Source organism: Otolemur garnettii, unplaced genomic scaffold (assembly GCF_000181295.1).
Source record: "Otolemur garnettii isolate 467f Iridium unplaced genomic scaffold, OtoGar3 scaffold00228, whole genome shotgun sequence".
NCBI lineage: Eukaryota > Metazoa > Chordata > Mammalia > Primates > Galagidae > Otolemur > Otolemur garnettii.
In genome coordinates this window covers 1,532,844-1,546,659 of record NW_003852623.1, presented here as the reverse complement: position 1 = coordinate 1,546,659, position 13,816 = coordinate 1,532,844, and the positions used below count along the sequence as shown (strand labels likewise).

The 13,816-nt window shown below is 37.5% G+C and overlaps 1 protein-coding gene across 1 annotated transcript in view; it reads right to left on the bottom strand.

Moving 5' to 3' along the window:
• The window catches only part of CPEB2 (cytoplasmic polyadenylation element binding protein 2), a 67,734-nt gene that overhangs the window by 18,955 nt on the left and 34,963 nt on the right, over nucleotides 1–13,816 (bottom strand). Inside the window, exon 7 of the mRNA XM_012812871.2 lies at nucleotides 13,686–13,709. Within this exon, the coding sequence (XP_012668325.1) occupies nucleotides 13,686–13,709 (24 nt within the window). The remainder of the gene's footprint in view (nucleotides 1–13,685; nucleotides 13,710–13,816) is intronic.

Sequence of the window (13,816 nt, the reverse complement as noted above, 5' to 3'; positions counted from 1 at the left end):
AAATAAAATGACCTAATAAAGTTCCTACACTGCTGTGAAGGAATGCGAACCAGGAAAGACAGCACTTCTGCATGTACCCACGGTGCCCATCTAGACCAGAGCTTCCGGGGGCTCGGGGAAGTGTGCGGGAGGAGAGCGGCAGTCTTGCCAATGAAGCAATTTCTTCAACCTCCAAGTGAATTAGAGCGCATTTGTGGTAAAAGAGAAAAGGTAGCAGTGCTAACTGAGGCCAGTAAGAGGGTAGGGAGTTGACAGGTAAAAAATGATTTCACAGGAGCATGGTTTAGAGTTAGTTTTCCATGTGAAAGGAGAAACATTTTTAAAAGTAGGGAAAAAATTAATTTATTTAAGAAATAGAGAGTGGTCAATGCTGGATGAAACCTGTTGGCAACGAGAAGTGTAAAAGCAAACAGGAAGCCCTTGGAGGGGGCCACATCCCTGATGCCAGGCTGAGGACACAGGTAGTAGGCAGTGACCAAAGGGACCCATCCAGGGGTTCCAGGAAGACCTAACTGCTGTGTTGTAGGGAGACCTGTCTTGGCAACTCTGGAGAAGGTGTTTGGAAATGAGCAGAGAGAAGCTGTGCAAAGCATCCACAAAGGATGAACCGTAGAAAAAAGCAAATGAAAGACAAAACAGGGAAAGAGGATAGAAGAGGAGGAAGCCAAGGAAGGTTTCATTTATTTAATTTTTTTGAGACGGAGTCTTACTTTGTCACCTTCGGCAGAGTTCTGTGGTGTCATAGCTCATACCAACCTCTAACTCTTAGGCTCAAGTGTCTTGTCTCAGCCTCCCAAGTAGCTGGGACCACAGGCGCCTACCACAACACCTGGCTACTTTTAGAGACGGGGTCTCACTCTCGCTCTGGCTCGTCTCAAACTCGTGAGCTCGGGTGATCTGCTTGCCTTGGCTTCCCAAGTCCTGGGACTACAGGCATCAGCCACAGCGAAGGTTTTAGAAAATGAATCAGAAGATAATTGAAGATAAGACTGGAAAAGACTAGAAACTGGTATCAGAAAGGGAAGTAAGTTAAGCTTTAAGTATGTCAAGTTTCTCATGCTGACAGCAGATGCAGACGCCCATCTGGAGGAGGAGGTTGGGACATGGAGCAGAGAAAAGGAAGTGTAGTGTTTCTGAGAACATGAAATGGAGTCAACTCCATCAAGGTGACAGTTTAAGGCTCTTTGTAATGCCCTTTCTCCAAAGAGGATGATGAGGACACCTCCTTAGAAAACATACAAGGAGTAAGTGGAAACATTCAAGGAGCTAGAGAAAGATGGGTAAGGAAAGTAAAAAGAAGTCAAAATATTACTGTGGCAGAAATTCCAAAGAAAAATAATGTAAAAGGAAAAAAGGCAATTAACCAATAACTGAGACATTAAGATACCGATTTCTAGCAATATTGGGCAACTGTGCCCGAGAACGTGCAGGACCCTGAGGGCGGCAGTAGTGACGCTGTGTTGGGAGTCCCGGTGCGTGGAGTGAGCATCTGTGAAAGTACAGGCACAATCAAGACTAATCCTCAGAGATACCTCAGGAAGCGGAGAGTGCAAATGGAGACAAGTTGTTTTTCTTTCATGATTAAACGAAGAATTTTTGGGGGATAGAAAGGCAATGTATACAATCTATACCGACCATCACACTATATACAGTATTAGTAAATGCTCATCAAATGTCATTAATGTGCTATCATATTGAAAAATATGGTACATGATGATGCAAGTGATATGAATAAAGGCAATTAAAACGTGACAGCCTGCACAGAACTGGTTGGGGGCAAGAAGAAGGTAGCCACATGCTTGTGAGAGTGAACTAGCCAGCTGGATGCTGGATACAAAAAGGTAAAGTTTATAGAACCAATAGGAAGAAAGCCCAGTTTTTATGTTTTAGTATTTTTTAAAGATGGAACCTCACTCTGTGTCCCAGGCTCGAGTTCAGTCGCAGAGTCAAAACTCACTGTAGTCTCAAGCCCCTGGGCTCAAGAAACCCTCCCACCTAGATCTCCCAAATAGTTGGGGCTCCAGGTGTATGCCACAACGCCTGGCTGAGAAAGACCACTTTGAGTACAGAAGAAAGGGATTATTATAAAGATCTGAATTCAGTTTAAATAAGATGTTCTCAAAGAAACAGCCATGTTCGCTGAGTTAACTCTGTGAATACTAATTTAACTTTCCAAATCCTATGTTATCAGAAATGGATCAATGGATCAATGAATAACAAATGTCAATATTCTTTGTGATCAATGGAAAGGAAGCTCTTCAACATGAAACTATTTTTACTTAATAAAATGAACCTAATCAAGATCCTTTAAAAATATTATTGTAAACAAAGTTAAACTTCAACTGAGTAATTCTGCATTTTAAAACTAAGAAAAGGTAGAGAAACAACATGTGTACCAACTTGCTTTTATAGCAGAAAATCCCAAATCCAAATTCTATACTCAGTTCAGATACGCCAATACTTTGGAAGCTATTTTACTTTAAAATGTCTCAGTATATACAAACTTAGCAGCCTCATAATTACAATAAACAAAGTCTTTCTAATAGAAATTGACCTTGAGAAAAAATGCAGATCATAAATATTTAGAGTCTAAATAGAAACACTAAATGCAGTGATATAAGCAACGTTGACAAAGAAAGGTGACTCAAAAATGAACTGAATTTTTATTAACTATATTAAAACACTACAGTTAGAATAACTATTAAAAAGTCTGTAACTTATGCGTCCATAGTCTATTAACCAAAGTTCAACTAAACAAAAGGTGTAATACAAAGGCTAAGAACATCTTATACACTAGCCATACTAACAAGAATCTTCATTGCTGGAAAATAATGTCCATTTTCTTTCAAAAAGCCATAAAAGCTACTGTTTTAAATACTCATTTAAAACTGAGTAACTAAGTACATATCATCAATAAAAATATTACTTTTTACCTTGCCAATTACCCTCCCCCTTAACTTACTGTAACTATAAAAGGAGAGCTATTAGATAAGTTGTGTCTACTGTTGTGCAGTGCACTTTAAACGTGTTTCCTAAGGATGATACATTCATATGGTTTCAGGCTTTGTACATCTCAAAGGAATAAAACCAATTTTTATGATGTAATAAAACACACATATTATCAATTCTGCAGAATGCAGCACAAGCTGTGCTTAGAGGAACATTTATAGTTTTAAATGTATATCAGAAACAAGATATGCTTAAAACAAATCATCTTAGTTTCTGCTACAAGAAGCTAGAAAAAGAACAGCAAATTAAAGACAGAGTAAGATGAAGGAAATAAAACCCTAAAACAATGACATAGAAAGTGAAAATTAACATTAAAGAAAAGTCAATAAAAACAAAAGTTAGTTCTTTGAAAACTTATAAAATCAATACACCCCAAGGCAAAATTCATCAAGAAAAAGAAAGAAAACTCAAATTACTAGGTATGAAAGAGGAAACATCAATCAACACAGAACACAGACATAAAAGGCTAAAAAGGAATAGAACTCTGTGCTAGTAAATTCAACAACTAAAGGAAATGAGTTCCTTGAAAATGTAACCTTTCAACACTGGAGTAGAGAAATAAAATCTGAATAGTTCTATATCTGTTAAGGAAATTAACGTCAGAACTTAAAAAGAAAACTAAAACAACAAAAACCTTCCAACAAAGAAACTTCAGGCCTATCTGGCTTTGCTGATGCATGGAGATTTCTAAAGAAGAAATAACAGTGGTTTCACGCAGATTCCTTCAGAGAATAAAGAAGTGAGGGAACACTTCCTAACTTGTTTTACAGTCCTGATATTAAAACCTGACAACAACGTTACAAAACTATATACACCAATACCTTTAGTGATACGGGTGCAAAAAATCTTAAATATATTGGCAAAGTAAATCCAGAAATCGATGAAAATGGAAAAAATATCATAATAAAGTGAAGTTTACCCCAGGAATGTAAAATTCATTTGTCATCAGAAATTGATTACTGCGTATGTACCACATAAACAGAACCAAACTAGAAATGCCACAAATCATTTCTGCAGATGTAGGAAATGCATCTGATAAAATTCAACGGCTACTTATAATGAAAAAAAACAAAACACAAAAAAACCAAAAAACTCTTAGGAAGTTGGGGGGAATTTCCTCAATCTGATAAAGGAAATAAAAAAATAGAGTCAAAGTCTTTAATGATAAATTATCAAACGCTTTTCCCTTGCAGGTTTGCAAAGAAGTTCCCTCTACTTCTACTCAGCACTGTAGTGGAGACAGAACTGGCGATGAGAAAAATAAAGTCACCAATATTGACCAGAAAACAGCACAACCGTCTTTATTTGCTACAAACACGACTGCACATGCAAAATCCAAAGAAATCAAACTACTAGCAATAAGTGCATTTATTCAAGGCATGAATGTGAAGGTAATTTATAAAAATCAATGTATTTCTAACAGCTAGTCAGAAACAATTGGGAAAAAATTCAAATATTACCCTTCCCATTTCATCAAATTCTACCAATACCTACCAATAAATTTACTTCAAAATCCACCAAATACCTACCAATATATATACTTCAAAAATATGAAAGATTTATGTATTGAAAATGACAGAAATTTGCTGAGAGAAATGTTACAAAATTCACATAAAGGGATAAATACGAAAAACGTGTTAGATGTAAATTCTCTCTAATTTTGAGTTGGGTTTATTATCCAATCTATAAATTCAATACAATCCTATTTAAAATATCAGCACACTATCTTCTACAAATTTACAAGCCAATTCTAAAATTCATAGTAACTCAAAGGACTCAGAGGTCAAGGAAAACATACACAAAAAGTCAGAGTATTTACATTACTAGATTTTAGGACTTCTAGTTATAGTTATTAAGATTGTATGTAATGTGGGCGGTGGCTCAAAGGAGTAGAGCGTTATGCCGGAGGTAGTGGGTTCAAACCCAGCCCCAGCCAAAAACTGCAAAAAAAAAAAAAAAAAAACCAAAAAAAACCCACAATGCTAATGTCATTACAGATAAACAGATAAATGCAACACATTAAAGTCTAGAAATAGACCTATACGTATACAGCGATCGGTACTTTGGAAGGTACAAATGCAGTTCAATTGGAAAGGAAAATCTTCACACTAAATAGGCACCCAGTTTGGGGTGCGGGAAGAACTTTAATTTCTACCTCACAAGATACACAAAAACAAATCCAAGAAGCAGCACAGACTTAAGTGTAAGCAAAAACAATAAAGCTTCTAGAATTTCCTCATAATCTTGGAAGTTGGTGATAATTTCTCAGGATTAAAAGGCACTAATGGTAAAAGAACACAATGAACTTTCCATCCAAATTTTTAAAATTTTGCTGCTTGAAGAAAAGAAATAACCAATATTAGAGCAGAATTAAATGACAGTGAAAACAAAAGATTTGGAAGGTTAGCAAAACAAAAAGTTGGTTATTTGAAAAGATTAATATAATTGATAAACCTTTGGCTAGACTAACCAGCAACAGAAAAATAAGATCTTTAATAACTTCAATCAGAAATGATAAAGGGGAAATAACAGATACCTAGAGATACAAGATTCTCAAAGATTACTACAAAAACCCTGTTCCCAGAAAATGTAAAGGAAATGGGCCAAAATCTAGGAGCATGCTACCTTCTAAAACTCAACTAGAAAGAAGCAGAAAATTTTAATAGAACAGTATCAAGCACTGAAATAGCATCAATTATACAAAATCTCCCTCCAAAATAAAGCCCTGGACCGGATGTTTTCACACGAGAATTCTACCAAACCTTCAAAGACGAACTAGTTCCTACTTTGCCTAATCTATCCTAAAATATAGAAAAGGAAGGAATCCTCCCCAACACATTCTATGAAGCAAATGTCACCCTGATTCTCAAACCAGAAAAAGACCCAACAAGAAAAGAAAGTTATAGATCAATATCATTAATGAATATTGATGCAAAAATATTCAAAAGATATCAGCAAACAAAATACAAAGACACTTTTAAAAAGTTATATACCACGATCAAGTGGGGTTTATCCCAGAGACTCAAGGTTATTTCAACATATGTAAATCCATGAATATTATTCACCATATAAATAGAATAAAAAATAAAGACCATATGATCCTCTCAACTGATGCAGAAACAGCTTTTGATAATATCCAGCATACTTTTATGATAAAAACACTCAAGAAAATAGTGAGAGGCTTAGGTGAGACATTTCTTAAACTGATAGAGCCATCTACAGCAAACCCACAGCCAAATCACATTGAATGGAATAAGACTAAAAGACTATCTGCAACTAGACAGGATGCCCCTTGTCACGGCTGCTATTTAACATAGTACTGGAAGTCCCAGCTATCCAAATCTGGCAAGAAAAGGAGATCAAAGATATTCAAATGGGGACAGAGGAGGTCAAACTCTCACTCTTTACAGATGACATGATCTTATACCTGGAAACCCCCTAGGATGGCACCTGTGGCTCAAAGGAGTAGGGCACTGGCCCCATATACCAAAGGTGGCAGATTCAAACCCAGCCCCGGCCAAAAACTGCAAACAAACAAACAAACAAAACAAATGGAAGACCATACCATGCTCATGGCTGGGAAGAATCAACACTGTTAAAGTGTCCATACTGTCCAAAGCAATCTACAGATGAAACGCAATCCCTATCAAAGGAACGAAGTCATACTTTAGACAACTAGGAAAAATAGTGTTTGATTCACATGGAACCAGAAAAAAACCCAAATAGCAAAGATAATTCTTAGAAAAAAAAGCAAATCTAAAATCTAGAAAGAAAGGCAAATCTGGAGACATCATGTTACCAGATTTCAGGTTATACGACAAGTCTATAGTGATCAGCACAGCATGGTACTGGCACAAAAATAGAGACAACAATCTATGGAATAGATCTAGAGATGAAGCCAGCTACATATCACCCTTTGATCTTTGATAAGCCTAACAGAAGCATGCACAGGGGAAAAGAATCCTTATTTAACAAATGGTGCTGGGAGAACTTGTTAGCCACATGTAGAAGACAAACTCTCATTACTGATAAAAATTGATTCTGGCTAGATAAATGATTTAAATTTAAGACATGAAACAACAGAATTCTGGAAGAGAGTGTGGGGAAAATGCTTGAAGGTGTTGGCCTGGGAAAAGACTTTATGAGGAAGAACACCACCACCACCCTCCCCACCCCCCACAATTGCAGCCACACCAAAAACAAACAACTGAGATTTGATCAAGTTAAAAAGCTTTTGAACAGCTAAGGGTACCACAACTAAAGCAAACAGCCTCCAGAATGGGAGAAAAATTTTTCACATTATGAATCTGACAAAGACCTGATAACTAGAATCTTCTAAAATGGCAAACATCTGTAAGTGGGCAAGAGAGTTGCATAGAAACTTCTCTGAAGATGACAGATGAATGGCCAACAAACACATGAAAAAACGCTCATCATCTTTAATCATCAGAGAAATGCAAATCTGAGATAACAAAACCACTCTGAGATAACACCTAACTCCACTTAAGATTAGCTCATACTGCAAAGTCTGAAAACTGCAGATACTGGCATGGATGTGGAGAAAAGGGAACACTTCTACACTGCTGGTGGGATTGCAAACTAATACAACTTTTATGGAAAGAAGTACGGAGAATCCTCAAAGAACTAAAAGTTGACCTTCTATTTGACCCTGCAATCCCATTATTAGGTATCTACCCAGAAGAACAAAAATCATTTTACCACAAAGACATGTGCACAAGAATGTTTACTGCAGCCCAGTTCATAATGGCCAAGTCAGCAAACTGCGGTGTATGTATACAAGGAATACTATTCAGCCACAGGGAACGATGGAGACTTGGCATCTTTGGTGTTTACCTGCATGGAGTTGAAACACATTCTTTTTCGTAAAGTGTTGCAAGAATGGAAAAACAAATACCCAAAGTACTCAATACTAATATGAAAGCAATATATAAATAATTATATGCTTGTATGAGCAATAAAACACAAATACAGTCTCGTATGGGGATGGGAAGGAAGGGGAGGGGAAGGACGACTGACAGATGGAGGGAGATGGTTTGGCGGGTTCTCACCTAATGGGCACAAAACGAGGGTATACAGCACACTCCTGGGTGAGGGGGTTCTTTATAACTAGAACTTTGCCTTGGAAGTGAGAACAACAGAATCTAAAAATGTGTATCCTCATATTAATTTGAAATTAAAAAATAAAAAATTTTAAAAATTGCTGCTTATCAAAGATATTAAAAAAGTGAAGTGGCAAGCAACACTCTACCAGAAACAGGATGAGACATGAAGAATGCCCGTAAATGAAAACCGACAGCCCACTTAAACGTGGCAAAGGACTTCTAAGGCTGCTTATGAAAGAAAAGGATGAAATGGGGTGCTAGTCCATGTAAAGATCCTTCGACCTCATCCTTAGTCATCAGGAAAATGCAAATTAAAATCATAATGAGATACTACTTACATACCTACCAGAAGGGAAAAAATTAAAAAAAGAACAATCCAAAGTCAGTCTTATACTCTACCAGAGTATAAAACTGGAAAACTGTTTGGCAGTTTCTAATAAGGACAAACCTCACACTTACTCTCTGAGCAAGTGATTCTACTCTTACTCATCCAAGAGAAGAGAATGCTTATGTCTACACAAACCAAAAAGGTATGCCAATGTTCACGGCAGCATTCTTCACAACAAGCTTCAAAGGGACAATAACCAAAACATGTATCAGCAGAAAAATGGACAAAATGTGGCATAGTCATAAAATGAAACTGTACTCACCAATTAAAAAAAAAAAATGATAAAAATCACCAGTAGTAATTTACCTTCTATATAATTTCTGCACAAAGAAAGAGTCATATCACAATTTCTTTTTAACTTGAGACATATTTATAATTATCCCAAAACAGTTACTTATAGAATTTGAAAATTTTTTTCCTTTTAAAAGAATAGTATGGGCTTGGTCAGTGCCCATAGCTCAGTGGTTAGGGCACCAGCCACATGCACTGGGGTTGGTGGGTGTAACACACACACAAAGTGCCGGGCAATGTGGTGGATGCCTGTAGTCCCAGCTACTTGGGAGGCTGTGGCAAGAGAATCACTTAAGCCCAAGAGTTTGAGGTTGCTGTGAGCTGTGATTGCATGGGACTCAACTGAGGGTGACAGAGTGAGACTATCTCAGAAAAAAAAAAAATAGTATGGTTGTCGGTACGGCTGTTACCACACAAATTAGAAGTGTTTTTATTTCACCAGATAAATAATCTTAAGGGTAGAACTTCCTTGCTTTAAAAAAAAGTAACAGAGAAACTCTAAGGTTATTAATTTGCAAACCTACACTCAAAACAACTCTATTGTAGGTAGAGCTGCATTATTTAAAGTGGCATCTTTGGGTCTTATGCTTTCCTATGTCAGAAATTACAAACTTGATCTGTACACCAAACACTTCTTTATTAGTCTCTAGGAAGGTCTGGACTAAACCCAACTCAAAATTCTTGACCCTACTACAGGGCAACAAGGATGAACCGTTATACAGAAATGCTACACAGTGATTTTAACTTAAAATGCATTCAAACACACTTGTTTATATGTAATATGTATACGTACATACACATATGCATGTACATAAGCATAAATGGTCACATGAATGAAAGGTAAATTAAAGTTCTGTAACAGGAAAAGTACAAATAGAAAATGAGAAGATTAAATAGTAATATAACCAAGGTTGGAGTGAGATTCTAACTAAAGGTTCTTTAAGACAGAATTTATAAAAAATGGGATAGTTTTAGACAGAAAAGGGTACAGGAGAAAAAGAAATAGAAAGAAAAAGCTTCCTAGATACAAGGTATTTCCTTGAACAAAAGCACAAAATATCACAAAGGCTGTATTAAGGTAAAATACAGATAACTAGAGATATTTTTAACTCTGCACTCAAAAACCCTACCTACAAATGCAAATAAAATAGTTTACATTAAGTCAGCCACTTAAGATGTACAATACAATTTTAAAGGTGAAACAGTGGCAGATTATACATGGAAGCAATACAGGAGGAAAGAGCAAAGAGTAAACCCAGGTGCCACTTCGGCCAGGGGAAGCGTCTGCAGTGACTTTCCTGCTGCCAGGGATGTCCCACAGGTCACCAAGCCCCTTCTAACATGAGGCACTGTGACAGGATCTATGTTCCTAATTGGACTAAAATCATACCTCCTCCTAAGACCAAAAAAAAAAAAGGCAAAGATTTTGTAAGTGAGGACCCACCAAAATACTTCTGCCTGATAAGTGAGTTCACCAGAACTGCTTCCTGTGAAAATCGCTACGGCTGGGTATAGGTGGAGAGCAGGTACAGCCAGTCTCTTTAAGGCTGAGGGGTGGTTTGGGAGTGGTGGCATTAGGGGGGATACTCCGGCTACTTTACAAGACTGCGTCAAGTCAGAAAATCCTGTGTCAAATTTAAAGCAATAAGTGGTATACTGTATTATTAACAATTCTTTACTTATTTTACTATACATCTGAATGGTTATACTCTATAAAAAAAAAGGTCAAACCTCTTTAATTAAGATTCCTTAATGTAGAATTATTTCTCCTAACTTTCCATTCCATATGAAATCTACTAGCTCAAGCTTTGGGTTTACCTGGTAGAGAAGATTGCTTCCTAGGGGTTAAGACCATTAATTAAGGAATTTTTATATTTCTATTACTTAAAATATTCTATATACTTCTATTCCCTCTAGAGCACCACAGCCCTTTAATTCGTTACTAACAGGGTGTGGTGTGCCATGGAAATGACTTGAGTGCAGAGCTGATGTCAGACTCCACACCTGCCTTCCCAGACCCCCCCCCCAACCTGAGACCAGTGTGTTCACTCTCAGAGTAAAGCGGAAGAAACACTGGACAAGCGGTAACTAGAGAAGACAGGTAGTTTCTGGGTTTTAAAGGCAGCTCCCATGTGAGTCTTCCTCCTTCCTAACATTGCCCCAGGCAGCTCTGAAATGGACTCTACATGGCTCCAGGGGACAGACATACACAGGTTCCAGCTGAAAGGCAGGGAAGGAAATCTTTTTTTCTTAGTTACTACCGGTACAATTACATTTTGATTATTCCCAAGGCATTTTTCATAAATTTATATCTAGAATCAGCTTAATTTAAAGCTATTATTGACACTATTAAGAAATTCAATTATAGAAAGTCATTTTGGTAGTAATGTGGTTTGACTGCAGCCAAGTGGGAAATATTTTACATGAAAACAGGTAACTCTGTACCTGGGCTGAGGCAAGTCCGAGGTGGCCATCAGAAGGAAAAGCAGCCCTTCCTACACGGTGTCAGTCGGACACTGGTCGCCCTTCACTGCACTCTATCAACTCGGCATGCCATCCTCCCACATGAACAGAAGACACTGCTAGGTGATTTTGTAAAAGACTAGTAACTAAACAAATGAATAAATGCAGTTTCTTTGACAGATCGAATTTAAAACACGAAACCCATAAAAGAGGGTGGGGGTTCCCTGATGATGTCTATCAGTCGGAGAGTGATATTATCTAGTATAGAATGGGGGAAATAAGCTAAAATAGGAGAAAAAAGCCAGATGAGTATTAGTAGCCATTTCTGAGTCAATCCTTTGGTATGTAGGTTTTTAAAAAGTATGCATCACTTACTGTGTCAAAGTACTTTCAAATGCAAATAAAACCTCTCAGTAGCTATTTCTAATGGGTATAACTTTCACCTGAGTATCAAAATAAAAAATTTAAAAAGCAGACTCCTGCTACACAAAAAGAGGACCTACTAAAAAATTATTAATGGGGCAGTGCCTGTCACTCAAGGAGTAGGGTGCTGACCCCATATGCCAGAGGTGGTGGGTTCAAACCCAGCCCTGCCCCCCCCCCAAATTATTAATGCCATATAATCTGTGAGGAAAACTTGGGTATTGACTGTCCTTCCACAACACCCAGTAAGCGTGACGCCTGTCAGCTGTGTCCTAGTGCAGGCTTTACGCAGAGCCTTCCAGCCACGTCGGAGGCTTCCACCTTCCAGTGCTGGGAGGCAGTTCTGAAGCAGACACAATCTTTATGGCTTCCAGTAGATAGAGATACACAGAATGGTGGCGATCACTAACTAAAAGCAGGGAAGAAACTTTCACCGTTTTCTCAATATTGGAATCCTAATCTGCAGTCAGTGAACTGAGACAAAGATAAATAACAACATTACTTCCCACCATCTTGGTTCCTGAGAACTTCCTAGATGGCAACGCGGAGTAGCCAAATTAGGTTAACCACAAGTCACTGAAGTTAAAAGGTGAGAAGTATCTTAAAAAGATCCTGAATGCTCTGTAGTTTCACAATTACCTAAAAAACACAGATTGCTGAATGGGTTGTTTTCAGAAGGACTAAAGCTCTAATTATTAAAACAGCATAGTGAATTATAAGCTAGCCTGTAAATCTGAAAATCACTCCTAAAATTCTAATCTTTCCCCTCTCTTCTTGGCTGGCTAAGGCTTTAGAAAGTTATTCAGCTTCAGTTTTCTAAGTCTTGAGCTTCTTATCTCCTCTTATTTTTAGTTAGAAAACTGAAGAACCAAAAGTTTCAGTCAAACATTTGAAGAAACTAGATTCTAAAAATGAAGCTAAATTCAGACAATCTGGAATCTAAAATTGAAAATACCACTTAGGAATATAAAATACCAGTTGTGGTTGTCAGCAGGGCAGATGGGTTTGCGTGTTTGTTTTCAAGGTCCATACACTCATGAGTGTAGGAGCAGAAGCTGGAGCCCCGGTACACACACAGCAAATCTATCAAAGGGCACTGTTACGCAGTCTATCCTCCATGGCTGATGAGAGCATTTTAGAGGTCAGGGAACCCTTTATATTCGGCGTAGTTCTAAGAGGCAGAACTATACAAATACCATGATTACAGCTCACTCAGGGCATCACGTAAGCAATGTAAGGTTACTTTTACTTCCTCTCATCCCATCTACTTTCACCACATGGAGAAGGAAGAGGCCAAGTTTTAGCCACAGAAAAGGGCAGCTGCTTTCCCAAGGAGTTTGATAATCCCTTGCATCACATGGTCCCAGCTTTAACTTCTATGAGGAACCCTAGGGAAATCCTGCTGTGGGAGGGAGGAGGAAGGCGGGAGGAGGGGTGGGTAGGTGTGTTAGAGAAAGAGACAGGGAGAAGGGCTTATATTCTTGGAAGACAGAGAAATACTAGCAACACAGTTTTTATAATTAACACTTTAATTAACTATTATCTGGTTGGTATATGTGCTATTTTCAACTGAGTCAAACATAAAACAAATAAGCAAGAGTTGTAAATTATAGCCATAGATAATTCAGTTACAGATTTCAAGAGTAGAAAAATCATACTGCACACCACCTTTGCTAGTATTAAACAGGCTCTTAATCAGACAAACCGTAAGCAGTAGCTTTATTTTAAAAGCTATAAAAACAACTTAAAAATAGTTAAAATCTGGACAGTTTGAAAGGGTAAAATTTGTTAAATAATCACAATTAGTATGAAAATATGCTTTAAAGGTTAAGAGCTTTAGTATTCAAAACTTTGGCAAGTTCTCAAAATCAAGATACAAGTCTTCAGTGAGTTTTCAGACATTGCATGAAAAATCTGGAATAATTATAGCATTGATCAGTAAAACCCAATTAGAAACAGTTATACCATAGCAAGCGGAAATGAATTACCTCGTCTTCGCCCATAACTCCTTGCTGCATGTAAACAAAGGACAAATTGTAAAATGTCAGAATGAAAGATAAGCCCACATACACAAGGATTTGTGAAATGAAAAGCTGTGTGGGCATCTGAAAATTAACAC